This window comes from Arvicola amphibius, chromosome 8 (genome assembly GCF_903992535.2).
Source record: "Arvicola amphibius chromosome 8, mArvAmp1.2, whole genome shotgun sequence".
NCBI lineage: Eukaryota > Metazoa > Chordata > Mammalia > Rodentia > Cricetidae > Arvicola > Arvicola amphibius.
In genome coordinates, this window is record NC_052054.1 from 120,079,582 (window position 1) to 120,096,871 (window position 17,290).

At 39.7% G+C, this 17,290-nt stretch overlaps 1 protein-coding gene across 2 annotated transcripts in view; it reads left to right on the forward strand.

Annotated features, from left to right (window-relative positions):
* The window catches only part of Abca12 (ATP binding cassette subfamily A member 12), a 166,194-nt gene that overhangs the window by 51,856 nt on the left and 97,048 nt on the right, over nt 1-17,290 (forward strand). For both annotated transcript variants that reach the window (XM_038339851.1, XM_038339852.1), the window contains exons 3-5: nt 6,349-6,502; nt 14,555-14,646; nt 16,732-16,829. In XM_038339851.1, the coding sequence (XP_038195779.1) occupies nt 6,349-6,502; nt 14,555-14,646; nt 16,732-16,829 (344 nt within the window). The remainder of the gene's footprint in view (nt 1-6,348; nt 6,503-14,554; nt 14,647-16,731; nt 16,830-17,290) is intronic.

Genomic DNA, 17,290 nt, shown 5'->3' on the forward strand with positions numbered 1-17,290 from the left:
TTTGTGGCTATCGTGAAAGGTGAAGCTTCTCTGATTTCTTTCTCTGCTTCCTTATCCTTTGTATATAAGAGGGCGACTGATTTTTTGGAGTTGATCTTGTAACCTGCCACGATACTAAAGGAGTTTATCAGCTGTAGGAGTTCTTTGGTGGAGTTTTTCGGGTCGCTTATGTACACTATCATATCATCAGCAAATAATGAAAGTTTAACTTCTTCCTTTCCAATTCGAATCCCCTTGATCCCCTTGTTTTGTCTTATTGCTATTGCTAGAACTTCAAGTACTATATTGAAGAGATAAGGAGAGAGTGGACAGCCTTGTCGCGATCCTGAATTTAGTGGGATGGCCTTGAGTTTCTCTCCATTTAATTTGATGTTAGCTGTCGGCTTGCTGTAAATAGCCTTTATTTTATTTAGGAATGACCCCTGTATCCCTAATCTCTCCAAGACCTTTATCATAAAGGGGTGCTGAATTTTGTCAAATGCTTTTTCTGCATCTAATGAGATGATCATATGGTTTTTATCCTTCAGTTTATTTATATGATGGATTACATTGATAGATTTTCATATGTTGAACCAGCCCTGCATCTCTGGGATGAAGCCTACTTGATCATAGTGGATAATTTTTCTAATGTGTTCTTGGATTCTATTTGCCAGTATTTTATTGAGAATTTTTGCATCGATGTTCATGAGTGAGATTGGCCTGTAATTCTCTTTCTTGGTTAAGTCTTTGTGTGGTTTAGCTATCAGGGTAATTGTAGCTTCATTAAAGGAATTTGGCAATGACTGTTCTGTTTCTATATTATGAAATACCTTAAGGAGTATAGGTATTAGGTCTTCTTGGAAGTTCTGGTAGAATTCTGCATTGAACCCATCAGGTCCTGGGCTCTTTTTGGTAGGGAGGTTTCTGATAACAGTTTCTAATTCTTCGCGACTAACAGGACTATTTAGAGCATTTACCTGGTCCTGGTTTAACTTTGGTACATGGTACTTATCTAAAAAAGTGTCCATTTCTTTTACATTTTCCAATTTTGTGGCCTACAGGCTGTTGTAGTAAGATCTTATGATTCTTTGGATTTCCTCTGTGTCTGTGGTTATGTCCCCTTTTTCATTTCTGATCTTATTAATTTGTGTGTTCTCTCTCTGCTGTTTGATTAGTTTGGCTAGGGGTTTGTCAATCTTGTTGATTTTCTCCAAGAACCAGCTTTTTGTTTCATTGATTCTTTGGATTGTTTTCTGTGTTTCTATTTTGTTGATTTCTGCCCTCAGTTTGATAATTTCCAGTCTTCTACTCCTCCTAGGTGAGTCTGCTTCTTTCTTTTCTAAAGCTTTCAGGTGTGCTGTTAAGTCTCCAATGTGTGCTTTCTCCGTTTTTTTAAGTGGGCACTTAGTGCTATGAATTTTCCTCTTAGCACTGCTTTCATAGTGTCCCATAAGTTTGAGTATGCTGTGTCTTTATTTTAATTAAATTCAAGAAAGACTTTAATTTCTTTCTTTATTTCTTCCTTGACCCAGCTGTGGTTAAGTACTTGACTGTTCAGTTTCCATGAGTTTGTAGGCTTTCTGGGGGTAGCATTGTTGTTGAATTCTAATTTTAATCCATGGTGATCCGATAAGATGCAGGTGGTTACTAATATTTTTTTGTAATTGTGGAAGTTTGCTTTTTTACCGAGTATGTGGTCAATTTTCGAAAAGGTTCCATGAGCCGCAGAGAAGAAGGTATATTCTTTCCTGTTTGGGTGGAACGTTCTATAGATGTCTGTTAAGTCCATTTGGTTCATTACCTCTATTAAGTCTCTTAATTCTCTGTTAGGTTTCTGTCGAATTGACCTGTCCATTGGTGAAAGAGGAGTGTTGAAGTCTCCCACTATCAGTGTGTTTGGTTTGATGGCTGTCTTGAGTTCTAGTAATGTTTCTTTTATATAAGTGGGTGCTTTTGTATTAGGGGCATAGATATTCAGGATTGAGACTTCATTCTGATAGATTTTTTCTGTAATGAGTATAAAGTGTCCCTTTCCATCTCTTCTGATTGATTTTAGTTTGAAGTCAACTTTGTTAGAAATTAGTATGGCCACACCGGCTTGTTTCTTAGGTCCATTTGCTTGATAAACCTTTTCCCAACCCTTTACTCTGAGTAGATGTCTGTCTTTGTGGTTGAGGTGTGTTTCTTGTAAACAGCAGAATGTTGGATCCTGTTTTCGTATCCAATCTCTTACCCTGTGCCTTTTTATAGGTGAATTGAGTCCATTGATATTAAGTGATATTAATGACCAGTGGATGTTAACTCCGGTTGTCATTTTTTATTTGGTAGTAGAGATTGTGTGTTTCCTTTCTTTGCGATGTGCTGGTGAAGGGTCGCTAGATGTCTGAGTTATTTTGGGCAATGCTGGACTCCTTTGTTTGTGAATTTCCTTCTATTACTTTCTGTAAGGCTGGATTTGTGGCTATGTATTGTTTAAATTTGTTTTTATCCTGGAATATTTTGTTTTCTCCATTTATAGTGAATGAAAGCTTGGCTGGGTATAGTAATCTGGGCTTGCATCCATGGTCTCTTAGTTTCTGCAAAACATCTATCCAGGACCGTCTGGCTTTCATGGTTTCCATAGAGAAGTCAGGTGTTAGTCTGATAGGTTTACCTTTATATGTTACTTGACCTTTTTCCTTTGCAGCTCTTAATATTCTTTCTTTATTCTGTATGTTTTGTGTTTTGATTATAATATGGTGAGGGGATGTTTTTTTTTGATCCAGTCTATTTGGTGTTCTGTAAGCTTCTTGAACCTTAATAGGAATATCTTTTTTTAGGTTTGGGAAGTTTTCTTCTATAATTTTATTAAATATATTTTCTGGACCATTGAGCTGTATTTCTTCTCCTTCTTCTACGCCTATTATTCTTAGGTTTGGTCTTTTTATTGTGTCCCAGATTTCCTGAATGTTTTGTGATGAGGATTTGTTGGATTTGCTGTTTTCTTTGATCAGTGCATTTATTTTCTCTATGGTATCTTCAGAATCTGAGATTCTTTCTTCTATCTCTTGTATTCTGTTGGTTATGCTTGTTTCTGTAGTCTCTGTTCGTTTACATAGATTTTCCAAATCCAGTTGGCCCTCGGGTTGTGTTTTCTTCCTTGCCTCCATTTCAGTTTTCAAGTCTTGCACTGTTTCCATTATCTGTTTGATTGTTTTTTCTTGGTTTCCTAGGATATCGTTTACGGATTTACTCAATTCTTCAAACTTTTTGTTATTCTTCTCGTCCATTTCCTTAAGGGAGTTTTTCACCTCCTGTTTAAGGGACTCTATTACTTTCATAAAGTCAATTTTTTCTACTTCTTCTTGATTAGTGTGTTCAAGTCCTCCTGTTATAAGTTCGCTGGGTTCTGGTGCTTTCAAGTTGTTTTTCAAATTGTTGGAGGAATTCTTGCATTGGCGCCTGCCCATTTGTTCCTCTGAATAATCCTCTTTGGGTCTTCTTTTAGAAGTTCAATTCACCCCAATGAATTAAATTCACTCACCCCAATGAATGATGGAGCCTCTGGCAGACTGTCAGGTCTCCTTGCAGGCCAAACAGCTCACTGACAAAGGGCCTACCTTGCTGCAGGCAGTCTAATGAAGGAGGGGACCTCCCACTGGCCTGGGTGCACTCAATTCCAGGTCCCCAGCGCCCAAACAGGCTGAGCTGTGGGATTTTGTGGCCCCAAAGACGGGAGGATGAGGCAGGGGGAGGGGGGAAGGATTCTGGGTGCAAGCTGGGAAGGGACAGGAAGAGAGAGGCAGTATCTGGGGAGAATAACCCCTGCAGGAAGAGCAGGAAGTGTGTGGGTGGTGGGGGAGTTGTGGAATGTCGGTGGTCCCTCTCAGGGCAGCTGCCACGGTTCGGGCACTCACTCCTCACTCACCCCAAAGAATGATGGATCCTCTGGCAGACTGTCAGGTCCCCTTGCAGGCCAAGCAGCCCTCTGACAAAGGCCTACCTTGCCCCAGACAGTCAAATGAAGGAGGGGACCTCCCACGGGCCTGGGTGCACTCAATTCCAGGTCCCCAGCGCCCAAACAGGGTGAGCTGTGGTATTTTGTGGCCCCAAAGACGGGAGGATGAGGCAGGGGGAGGGGGGAGGATTCTGGGTGCAGGCTGGGAAGGGACAGGAAGAGAGAGGCAGTCAAACCTGTCATTTTTTTTGAAGGTCGTGGTCTTCTGTCTTCTCCCACAGGAGGAATCTAGGTTTTACTATCAAGCCTACCTGTAAAGTACTTGTGTTCTACAGCTGGCCAACTGCCTTGGCAGCCAGCACATTTTATAAAGCAGTTGTTAAAAATCTACTCTTCACCACTGTAGCTCACGGCTGATTTGAAGAGGGATCAAGTCACTTACTTATGCTTTTATTACTTTACAAAGAATTAGGTTCCATTGCGAAATTTTTTCAAAAAGATTTATGTTTTTATTACTTTTCTTCCCTGACTTCTTCTCCTGCCCTCCTGCCCTGCCCCCAATACATGCTTCTTTCAAGATACACACGCCCTTTGGATCTCCCTCTAGACAAACTTAGTTCCTTCTCATGGTCTCCTATCTAGTTTCGTGGTCATTATATGTTAGTATAACCTCTCATTTACATACAAACACACATTCAAAGTTAGAATCCACATATAAAATACAACACGTGAAGTCTGTCCTTCTGAGACAAGGCGATGTCTCTTAACCTAAGGCTTTCTTTTCTAGTTCCATCCCCAACTTTCATTTTTATTAGCAGCTGAATAAAATCCCTTTGTGTATATAAACTGCATATCCCTCACCCACTCTTCTGTGGGCGGGCAGCTAGGCTGGCCACATGGTCTTGCTTTACAAATAGTGCAACAGCAAACACAGAAGTGCAAGTGGCTCTGTGGTGGGATACAGAGTCCTTTGGGAATATGCCCAAGAGTGGCATAACTGGGCATGATTGTATTTCTGTTTTTAGTTCCTGGAGGACTCTCCTGCTGATTCCTATAGTGACTGCACTAGTCTATACTCCAGCAGCTGCAGGTGAAGCTCTCTTTCCACATCCTCACCTGCAGCTGTTGCTCTCTGTTGTCTTGACAGTGGCCATTCTGATTTAGGCAAGAGAGGGTCACAAAGGGGATTCAATCTGCATTCTTTGACAGCTAAAGGATATGAATGTATGAATACATATGAATTTATCTATATTTGCTAGCCATTTGGGGCTTTTTTAAAGGACTATCTTTTCACTTCATTAGCCATGCATTGGTAATTTTATGTTTTCAATGTTTAAGTTTTGCAGTCTTTACATTTCCTGTGTATTAACCCCCATCTGAGGGGTCACTTTTCTTCCATTTTGTAAGCTGTCTGTTAATAACTTTACTACTGAGTTTTTGAACAAGGAGGAAAAGAATGTTATACATAATAATCAGAATGCCAAAATGTGAGGAGAATGAAGTGGTTTTTAGCATCTGCAAAGTTAGTTACATCTGATTCATTTGATCACAAAACTGGACTTTTGTGTCATGGGAAAGCTGACATACAGTCAGAAAGAGGGAAGGAAATGCCCGAGTTTAAAAGGCCTTAACATTTTTGTTTGATCTGTCAAGTTTTTAATATATAAATGATTATGTATTTAAACGGTCTTTTAATATTCTGTTTGTAATACTTTTAAGTATTTTATATAAAACTGCATTTTATAAATGTAGTTTTCTTATCTCTTCCCTCCGGAATGCATTACCAACTTTCCTTCTAGGAATTGGTGTGCTCAATAGTCGCTCACTTTTTTTTCATATGCAGAATTGTTTCAAACCACACTAGTAAGTGCTCTTAAAGCTACCTTCCAGTATTATTTCAGGGGAGCTGGAGTGACTCAGTGCTTAAAAGCACTTCCTGTTCTTCCAGAAGATCTGAGTTGGGTTCCCAGCACCCACCTTGGGTGACTTGTGACTGCCTGTAACTCCAGCTCCTGATCCCCTCTTCTGGCTTCTGCAGGTCCCTGTATCCATATGCACATACCCACACACATCATTAAATTTATCATTAAATGATAATTAAATATAATGATGTGTACACATCATTAAAAACAATAGAGCAAATCTTTTTTAAAAAGTATTTCTTTAGAATGAACTTTAGGGTAGAAGAGTCCATGGGACAACAAGCATTTTTAAGTCCTTTGATTCCTTTTAAGACATCTAGAAAAAAATCAAGTTAAATTTAAAAGAAAGCAACTCTCTAGGCCAGGGTCATTTGCTGAGGTGGGACTAATTTCAAGGTCCCAGACAGTCATACTGAAAAGTTAATTTTACAAAATGAGCTGTTACTATTCTTCTTTCCCTCCCCGGGGATGTCTATGGTGGTGATGTCATTTTTTTCTTTTTAATTTCAGGTTACCTTGCACCTCGAAACCTTCCAAGTGCTGGATTCTTCCCATTCCTACAAACCCTCCTCTGTGACACTGACTCTAAATGCAAAGACACACCCTATGGGCCACGAGATCTGCTCCGCAGGAAGGGCATCGATGAGACGCTGTTTAAAGACAGGTACGGCACTCCTCAGCAGGCTGAGTGTTTCTGAAATAACCCATGGATACGTCCTGGAAATGTGTGAAAGCTTGCTTCCTACATTAGTGGACATGAGGGCGAAAGAGGAAAGTGAGTATGAAAAATTGAGCACAGTCTGTTTATTTTGAGTCAGTTAGTTACTCAGACTACCCATTTTAAGATGAATGGCTGAGGAAGTTCTACTTTTCTGGCCTCAAAGATTCTTCGTCCCTCCTTCCCTTGTCAGGGACACCTTGTTGTAAAACTCAATCACAGGCATGAAGCATATAGCAGGACACTCATCTCCAGGAAGACCTACACATTTATATTACCTGATGTGACCCTTCCCGTTACAGTGAAAACCAGGAAGAGCAAATGAGAAAGTTTAAGAACTAAAAGCAAAGGAAGAATATTGAAAGTACAGTAACTAAGCAAAAACCTTTAAATGGGATCAATTCATGTTCTGTCTTATGATGTGAGAAGCAGCTGAAGAATGGAGATAAACAATAGAGATCTTTTATAGATATCATCTACAACCTAAGCTTTTCTTCCTGGAAATCTAATCTTAAAGAGATGCCCAGGAGCCTACCTGTCAATAGAACTGTAAACAATACTGTAATTTTGAATCAATTGTTACAGGTTAAAAAAATGTTCACTGAAGAAAAGATTAGAGATATTTGGTTCTCAGATATGAGTATTAAATTCCTTGGCACATAGCACAGTTTCTCCTTTAATGGTCACATGATTTTGGCTATACTATAAGATGACTGATAATTTTAAAAAAGATTAACCATTTTAGCATAAACTATAAATGTGTCAAGAATTGTTATGAGGAACAATGTGTAACATATAACATTCACTTGTTGCTTTGGGTTGACAATTATCCCTGATTTTTTTTTTATATATAATAAGTTGATTAGGTTTGATGCTTAGAACAACTCTGTTATTCTCACTTGTTCATTAATTTATTCAACAAATAATGACTCCGGTACTTCTCAGGCCAGATACCTTTGCAGGTGAGGCAGAGGTAGAGAAGACCTTCTGCTCCTTGCAAATGTACAAAAGGAGAAGCAAACGGTGTACAATGAAAAAAATGACTGGCATTAGCTTAATAATAAGTATATCAGCAAGAACATGAAGTAGACAGTCCAAGCCTCACAACTGTCTCCCACATTCAGTGGGCCTAATCTGAACCTATGCAGGTTCGCCCACTATCATTCCAGAGCCTGTGAACTCTCAGATGTTTCTGTGGGTATCACCATCATGGTCCTGCTCATATTACTCCTCCTCCATCTCTTGGGCTGGTCTCAGGTGCACATTCTTTTTGAAGGGATACCTTGCTCAGCCTAGACATGGGGGAAGGGCCTTGGTCTTGCCTCAAAATGAAGTGTAAGACTGTTGACTCCCCATGGGAAGCCTTCTTACCCTTTCTGAGGAGTGGGTGTAGATGTGGAGTGAATAGAAGGTGGAGTAAGCAGGAGGAGGAAGGGAGTGGGAACGGGGATAGCTATGTAAAATTAGAAAAGATTGTATTAAGAAATTCTTAATAGAGAAAAGAAACCCTGCCCCATAATGAAGTAAATAATAGTAGAAGTTGAGAGGTAGGGGTTGAGTTGCATAGCAAGAGAAGGCATCCGCTACAAAGAGCTGTTTGGGTTGAGACCACCAAGAGCAAATGAGGAAGAATCCAGATGTGAACATCTGGAAGGTAGGGTTTCAAGAAGAGCCACAGCAAGCGATGCTGAGGTAGGGAAAGCAAGGGCATTTGGAGGATGAGAAAGTCAATTGATATAGCCAGAGCACTGCAGGAATGGTGAGCTGGTCGAATGACATGACAATCGGTCATATTGGATGTTTAAAATAGCATTCTGACACCCAGATCATTTATCTACTTCACCACATATTGCTGTGCATTCAGTATTTTTCTAAACTATCAACTAATTAGAGCTTAATTTAGGAGGTTATGTATAATAATAAAATTGTATTAATTATATTTCTCAGCATGCTATTAACTTTTATGTTTCATACAGCCATACAGTGAAACTGGCACCTGGTTACTGGGTAAACCCTTGAATTGCTTCCCTTTGGTAAAGGAAGACTCACCAGCAAAACCTCATTAAAACACCAAACAGTCTTTCTCTTCTGTTCTCAGAGTGGAGAAAGGAAGGACACCTTTGGTGGCATCAAAGGAGGCCCGTGATGTCACCTTTAATAGATGCCCTTCTGAAAACTATAATCACACCGCAGTCGCTGCTGCCTGGCCTAGTGTTTTGATGTGATTTTGATTTTGGCACTAGTCTTCTGTTATTAAATTCAAATTCCTCCAGGCATTAGCTTCACAATGAAAGGAAAAGAAAACCCAACAGCAACCCCAACAACAGCAACAAAGATGCTGAACTCAGCATCAGCTGTAACAGGCTGTCTCGCAAAAGAGATGGCTGCCTTTATGGCTTTCCTGCTCTCTAGCACGATAGATAGCTTGACATCACAGGGCTTATCCTTGTACTTCCTCCCTGTGCAGTATCTAAGAATATATCACACAGTGGGAACCCCTGACCTTTGTCATTGCTCACACAGTTGGTGAAGGGCAGAGATCACCCCCTCAGAGCCCACAGGGTCATTATTTGGACAAGTGATTCAGCATTCCTGGGGACACTAGGGAGGGGAGGACTGCCTTTAGAGATTCCACCACTGTTACTAATCATACTTTTCCATGACCCATGGCTTGTGAATTCATGCCCTTGATCTTATTGGAAGGCTCCTGCAGAACTGAAGAAATAGCTAATGCAATTTATTCAGGTGTGTGTGTGTGTGTGTGTGTGTGTGTGTGTGTGTGTTAGAAAATGTAAAAAAGTTTTGAAATGAACCTGAGGACACTTAGAATATAAGGTAAGAACACATAGCTGTCCTCATTTGACTGTAGAGATGAAATGGGATGCATAGTTTTTATGTTGTTTTAATTTCAAACTATAGCCACTTTAAGTGGAATTGATGTTAAAATAAAGGTTAAAATTCATTTCTCTAAGAACAAACTAGAAGGATGCATTAGCTGCCACGTAGGCCAGTTATTCATCTAAATTAAATACACTGACAACACAAAATGTGCTCCAGACAATATAAGTTGCTGCAAATGCACAGATGAATTATGCACATTTCACACCACAAGAATTTAGAACCTATGAGGAAAGAGACGGGGAGACAAAATAACAGTCAAATGATCACATAACCTGGTAAGTGTGATGAATATTTGTTCTCAGGTCTCACTATGCCCAGAATATTAGATAGAAATGGTGACTATTCACACAGCTTCCTTAACATGCTGTGCTTGAGGAATATGGATATTGTTGTTGAATGTATTATTAGAGTAGAAGTAGATTTTGGTAGGGAGACTCCAGGAGACTTCTCTCAGCAGTCCTTGAGGATCTATCTTCAGGCACTGCGGGTGCAGCTCGGCTCTTGTCTAGCCGAGGTTCTTGATGCAAGCTTCATTACGACACATATGCGCCTGCGCACGCATGTGCGCGTGAGAGCGCACACTTTTTTTGAGAAAAAAATAGAAGCATGGGTTATCCATCATGGAGAGGTAGGCAAATGGCTTTAATTTTTTCACAGTGGTGCCAAATGAATCCATCTATTTTGTGTCTAGGTAGGATTCTCTGAGTGTTCTCCTTGTAAAGACACTGACACCTCCTCCTGCGCTCTATCCCCATGTTTCCAACCCTTCTCTGTCTCTAACATGTTTCCTCATCTACTCAACATTGCGTCTTTAAAAACTATTAGGCATATACTTATTCTAGTTACACATTACAAATCCAAAGTCTTTCCAATGAATATTAAAACCCTAGGACAGCTCAGCATATTAAGGAATTATAAATCTTGATTATAACTGGCTGACCTAGAAGAAAAAGGTTTCAGAGTAGAAGCAGGGTTTATACCTGAAGCATGGATGACCCTTGAAGAATGAGGATCAGAATGAATTCAGAGAGATAATTAAAACAATTAAAAATTTTCAAAGAATGGCTTCTGTTCATGGGTAGCCAGGAAGGGCAATCACATCGAGTAACCGTGAATGACTCCATGGTTGTTACTGTCTAGAGTCCTTGTCTGCAGTTAAGTCGGTGATGAATGACAGGTGTAGCGGGGATCAGATGCAGGCTAACAGCACATTTTCATTCCAGATGTCACTACATACGATTATGATTCTGAGGAAGCGATGAAAAATCCTTATAAAAATTTAACTAACCCTTAGAGATAAAAAAAAAAAGAAAGTCAGAATCTTCTTTCCAGGATGGGCCATATGTCTCTTTCCTAGTAGGAATGCTTTTTATAGACAGACTTCACTATAGCACACAGACATTACCTATCCAGGTAGTTGGTCCCGTTCACAGGAAATGCTGACACCTGGTGTAAGTGCAGAAATCCTATTATGATGTCACATATCTATGTGACATTTCCCAAATGTAGCTGCTGGCAGACACATCTGAGAAGTCAGATCTATTCTGAGTTAAGTTTTCATCATAACTGAGTGGAATTTTTAATACAAAATATCTCTCTTATTGAGGTCTGTTCTAAAGAGATCTTCATAAATCCCACAGAAGCAAAGTCCTCATCTCTGGCAAGTTAGAAGAAAAGTCTTTAACAAGCTCTGTGGTATTTGTACACGCAGCTCAGACCAATGAAAGTCCAATAAATAATGCCGTGGACCACTTGCCAATGTGAGCCAACATTCTTGGCTCACTTGCAGGGGTGAATTTTCTCCAGTCAGATGGCCCTATGTGTCAAATCCAGAAACCATCTACATTTTGCGCAGTACTTTCATATACTCCCAGGGATACCCAACATGAGATAGATTTCAGACGAGATCATTACACCTATTCAGAGCTCCTGAATGGGGACTTTAAGTCTCCTAAGTTGGTTCTGGGCAGTGTAAATGGGAATGAGTTATCCATGAGTAATCACACTCAGTTGTCATAGCCTTCTTCAGCGTCTCACAGCTTTGACACACTGATACTTATGACAGATAAGTCATTGTTGGGCTGTGTGTTGGAGGGTGTTTAGGATCATCATGAGCCTCTGCCTACTAAGCATCATCCTGTCTGCAGCTGTGACAATTAACTATGTCTCCCATCACTGTATTGTCAAACACCCTCTGAGGGAGGCAAGTGAAGGCATTCTTGCATGACAGCCAGTGGGGTAGTGAAACAGTGAAGAAAACTCGGGTAATAAAGGCACAGACTAAGATTGTGAATCTAAGGGCCGTGCTCTACAAACATGTCCAATGACCCCATCTCATTTTCTTATCATCCGCTATGCCTGTCCTTGCTTAGCCCTCCCATGAATGTATTGAAACTCTTGATCTTTCCTACTTGACTTTTCCATTATGATTTATACATAACAAATTTAATAAATGTCATTGAGCTGGTGATGAGCACAGTTAGTGAGGACTGTGAATATGTGCTGTGTCTGCCATGCCACTGCTGGGTATTTCCTTCTCCAGTGAGACCTGCAGACTTGGATGCCTATGATGAGAGTTCCCACAGATATGCATGTCACCTACTGCAAGTTAGTTCATGCCCCTAGCATGCAGCTAGAGAAGCAATGTCTGAGATCTTTTAAGAAGAAACAGAATCATAATTTCTAGAGTTTCCTCTAACACCAATGCATTTGGTTTACATCCCAATACTGCCTCTTTGTTTAATCAGCCACCAGATTAAACAGTCCAGTGCTAGGTGAACGGTGTTGGATCCTAGAAAGTAGAGGTGTATGAGACATGGTGATTGCTCCTTGCCATCCAAGATGTCACAACCTAAAATGGAGAAGTTGCTGCATATAAATATGCACGAATCAATTATGCAAAGTAACAGAAAGGGCACTGTTCCTCTCCTGTTGCTCTAATCAAGCTCATTAGAAAGTTCAGAATTCCACCAACTCAGGAAGACTGGCTTTTTTTTTTTGCCTACTTTTGCGGTTTGCTAAGGGGTGATAAAATTATTTTGTTTGACAGAAGCTGTATTTCTACTTATAGTCTCAAGATGAAATAAAATTTGGGGACATTTTTCCAGAGGATGAATAGTAAGCACATTTGGTATTCCAACTCCACATTCCCACAGCACAGCTTCATAGAAGGGAGTGAGTGGGTGCGTTACTTCCTGGTCTAGGAAAAAGCCTCCTAGAATCAGAACCTCCCCAGCTCCTGCTCTGACGCCTGGAAAGAGAAGGAGCTGTTTTCTTGGCAGAAGTAGTATCAGGGTTTATTAACTGACAGAAGAAGTTGGGTAGCCTGGCTATGTGTGACAAAAGTAGCCTTGCTTCCCCGAGACCCCAATTTTTTCCCCAAGCCCCCACCTTTTTTCTCCTTTCCCCCTTTACTTAATATTCAGTATATTGTTTCTTGCCTCTTTGTTGCTATTTTGATCTTCTCTATTTTGATCTCCTCTGATTCTTTTTGCTGTCTCTGGTCCTTAAAATTTTTATGAAGGCCCCCCTCTCTCTGTGTCTCTCTCTCTCTGTCTCTCTCTCTCTCTCTGTCTCTCTGTCTCTCTCTCTCTCTCTCTCTCTCCCTCTCTGTGTGTGTGTGTGTGTGTGTGTGTGTATTGGTACTCAGTAGTCTTCCTTAGAGAGTTACAAGCTGGACTGGGGAAAAATGTCAAGGAAAAAAAGTAAGCCTAACTTTTTCCAACTTTCCAATACTTTTTTTTTTTTTTTTTTTTTTTGAGAAGGAAAAGGTTCAGGTCAGTTCTTATTTTCATCTGAATGGCTTTTCCATCCAAATAGTCAGCATAAGGAATGTAAAAAGATTTAGGGGAATATAGTCATGGTCATGAATAATTCAAGTGGACATTAAGAATGCAGACCTTTTGGAGCAACCACTGCATTTTAAGGAGAATACTGGAGAAACACTGGGGAATAGAAACAATGTTACCTCTTCTCATCATTTTTATAAAAAGAAGCCACCAAAACAAAAGCCACCACTGAACAAATGTTCCCAATTATAAATTTCTAAGATCTACTTTATAAAGCAGGATCTGGCTGAAACACAATTATAAGTAGAATTTCTTGCCATCTTTAGGTATCATGATTATGTTTTTAAAACAACTATACAAAATTCACCAACTTCCTAGAATTCTGAAAGTTGTTTCAATCTACGTATTCCGTTTGTAGAATAGACAATCTATTTTAGGCCCCTATTTCTATTTGTATCTAATTTCAAGAAAATATAATTGTTTCTACTTTGGGGACTGGAGAGATGGCTCACTGTCCAAATCTGGCCTGGTGTTCAATCCTTGCTAACTGAAAAGGTGGGAGAAAATATGTTGTTGTTGTTGCATCTTCTTAGTACTAGTCATCAATGTAGTGCATTTTTAAAATGATGGCTACTAAATCTGAGAAAATTCAGTATATTTTTCCTGAAAGCTAGCATGGCTATATGGCATGGGAATCCCTGGCCCCACTCTGCCACATTCAGTAGAATTAGAAATGTGGTCTAGTGCCGTCTGTCCCTTTATAGCCACTGCCACCTATAATGGCATCAATCACAGTATGTCGCTGGCACTTACTAGATCTTCTTGAGTGTTTATTCTTTTCTTTTCCCCTGAATCTGGCTGTAAATACTAGTCCCCTTTGAAGAAAAATGTCATCTATAAATAAATACAATTAAGTTTTTTTAATTGTTGACAAACAAGCAGGCCTTGTTTTCCATCTTCAAAACACAACTCAGGCTCTGTCAGCTTTTCAACAGGAAGAGAACACCGTGAGTATGTTTAGTGTTCACCCGTAATGCTTTATTCAAGTAAGTTATTTCTTCAAGATTAAAAGAATAATGACTGCTTTAAAATCTCATCTAGTCCATTACCACTGAACAAAAGTTTACCTGGCAAGAAACCTTATGTGTTCATTGGTATTGGGTAGGTGAATCCATCCTTTAATATCCGAGGAAATAGTTGAAAACTTTGCAAGTCCTTGGAGCCCCTGAACCGTCTGCATAAAAATTGCTTTAGTTAACTGAAATTAATGTGGATAAAGTTAGAGAGTTCTTGCTTTTTCTTCCTCTAGTGAAATTCCAAAAACGTCATCCAACCCAAAGAGGAACAGCATTTTATCACACCAGAGAGCCCAAGTTCCAGAAAGAAGACACGCACCACTGGGTAAGCCAGCTCTCTCCTGTAAGGCTTAAGAAGTAGACCTTTGGAACAGCTATGGAAAGGGCTAATCTTTAAAAGGTTTACACTTCGATTCTCAAATAAAGATAGAATGCTTAGATTGCCCCTAAGGGACCCAAGACTCTTTATGCTGCCTGTGTACTGGGTTGCAGTATAGTGATGCAAGCTTCTTCAGATGATTGGAAATTGGAGTCTTACTGAAGTGCTTCATAGGAAAGTCTAGGTGCTGAGGAGTGCGCTGCATCCCAGAGCAAAGGAGGAAAGTCTAGGTGCTGAGGAGTGCGCTGCATCCCAGAGCAAAGGAGGAAAGTCTAGGTGCTGAGGAGTGCGCTGCATCCCAGAGCAAAGGAGGAAAGTCTAAGTGTTGAGGAGTGCGCTGCATCCCAGAGCAGAGTAGGAAGTCTAGGTGTTGAGGAGTGTGCTGCATCCCAGAGCGGAGTCTGGACTGCACCTGCAAGGTAAGTGGAATCAGGGTGGACAGAATTTCCAGGAATAAAAATTACTGGCAAGAACTTCAGAGGTTTATCCAAACTTTCCATTTAACAGGTGAAGATTAGGAAGCCAGGTGAGTTTAAGCAGGTGCCCATACATGAACAGGCATTTGATGAATCCTTCTCTTACCTGCTTAAAATGCCTGCTTTTAAAGTCTTTGGCTTGACCATGCTTCACATAAGGTCAAACCCCTTCAAATTTGTGTGTGCCTCAAACTCTCTGAATTACGTTATAAAAGCACAAGATTTCAAGTTCTTACACAAGTAATGGTGGTGCCTTAAGGAAACACTGATTAGAACTCTCAAACCATTGGACTATTTTACAAATGGCAAACATGGATTGGGTACGTTCTAGCTTGCACTCAGTGACTTAGAGACCGGGTACATTTTAGTGAACAAAACAATGCTCCTTGTGTATTAGAACTTGATTGTTCCTTTGGGGGAAAGAAGAAGCATGTTTATTTAAATATTTAATATTTAAATTTTATTTAAATTTAATAAATTTGCATGTATATAAAGAAAAATAAAAATTTAAATATTTGAATATCTAAAACTATGATGGCAAGTAGGTGTAGGGTTGATGTCATAGGAACATGCTTGCCCTTGTTCTTAGGAGTTAGATATGAGTGGTCTGCGGATATCTGGTTGAGTAGATTAAGCTGAAATCAGTTCACAGTTCCATAGCCCAGTAAGCTCTACCTTACTCAGTGGCTATAGGCTGTGCTTCTCTTCCTGGCTAGTTATCTCATAAATAGATTGCTTAAGTCTAGAGGAATCAGATGGCACTAAAATGAAGGTCCTCCTGAAATATGTTACCAGCATCTTTAAATGCTGAGATTTTCTATTGTGAGGATAGCAAATACTTGTGCCCAATATTTATAAAAATCAACTTCTTTTCTCTCCATGGTATAGATATGAAGTTATACTTCTAGTTAATTTATTCTCAGGACTCAGAAACCTGTACCACATTGTAAGTAGTTTTAGACAAGGCCACTTGGGAACTTCTTAATTAGGAAATGTTGTAGTCTAAAGTCATCACTTCATCCCATTTATTTGATCTAAAATATCATTCAGAAGCCACTTTAAGGAGAAGGGATTTATGATCCTAAGCATATTTCAGCATCCCAGTTGTGTAATTAAAAAGAAAGACCATTATCACCAGATGTACAGTGGCTGATCCTTGGAACAGATGTTGGAGATGATGGATCTATGGAGCTGGTCAGGGCACCTCAATCCTCTAAGCCTGTACAGAAATGATTCTGTTTATTGGGCAATAATACTGGTGATGAAGTTTAATGACAGAAATTGGAATGAATGCAAATGGCATCAAAATGATTGGGGAAAATAAAGAAGAGGGGACTAAAGTCACAGCAGTTCTATGTGGAAAGAAAAGCCTCCAAAATCTGCCCTTTTGCCAGCCTGAAATGTTCATGGGATAGACATATATTAGCACATTCTTGCTGTGAGGCACATGAGGTCACAGAGCATAGTGAGAAATCTTCTGTGAGCTGTTCCCATTTGCAAGCATGTGGGTACGTGTTATGTTTCAAATTCTAATGTGCTCTTTCTTCTGTGGTAGCCACATTACCTCCTAGACCAAGCTCTGATTTGGAAGGAATGGGCCCAGACATTTTCAATGGCAGCCAAGTGCTCACACGCATCCTTGATTTGGAAAAGGTAATTTCATTTAGTTTTGCAATGAACATATAATGAAGAATTTGAACAAATATACTTTACATTGGTAGATAGAGCTCCCAAACAGGAAGGGGTTGGCAGTGTGTTTCCAATTTAAGTACTATCTTGGGCAGATTCTTTCCTTAGTCACTTTTCAATCCTAGTTTCATTTTAAGACACTGCAAACTCCTTACGATGGGGCATTTATTTACTGCCCTGGTAAGTCCCCTAATGAACTTACACTCTTCACTTACTAAGAAATAATATAGAGTTTTATGTGATCTTTCAATTTTATGAAGCAAAAAAAAAAAAATAAAAAAATGAAGCTGCGACGCTCTTCACATTTGATGTCTCATCCACAATAACACTTTTGGACCAATCAGAGGTGTAGAAATCTCTCCCTAAGTAGGAAAATCTTTTTTCTTAACATGTTTTAGAAAGCTTACTTGTGGAATTTTCTGTTT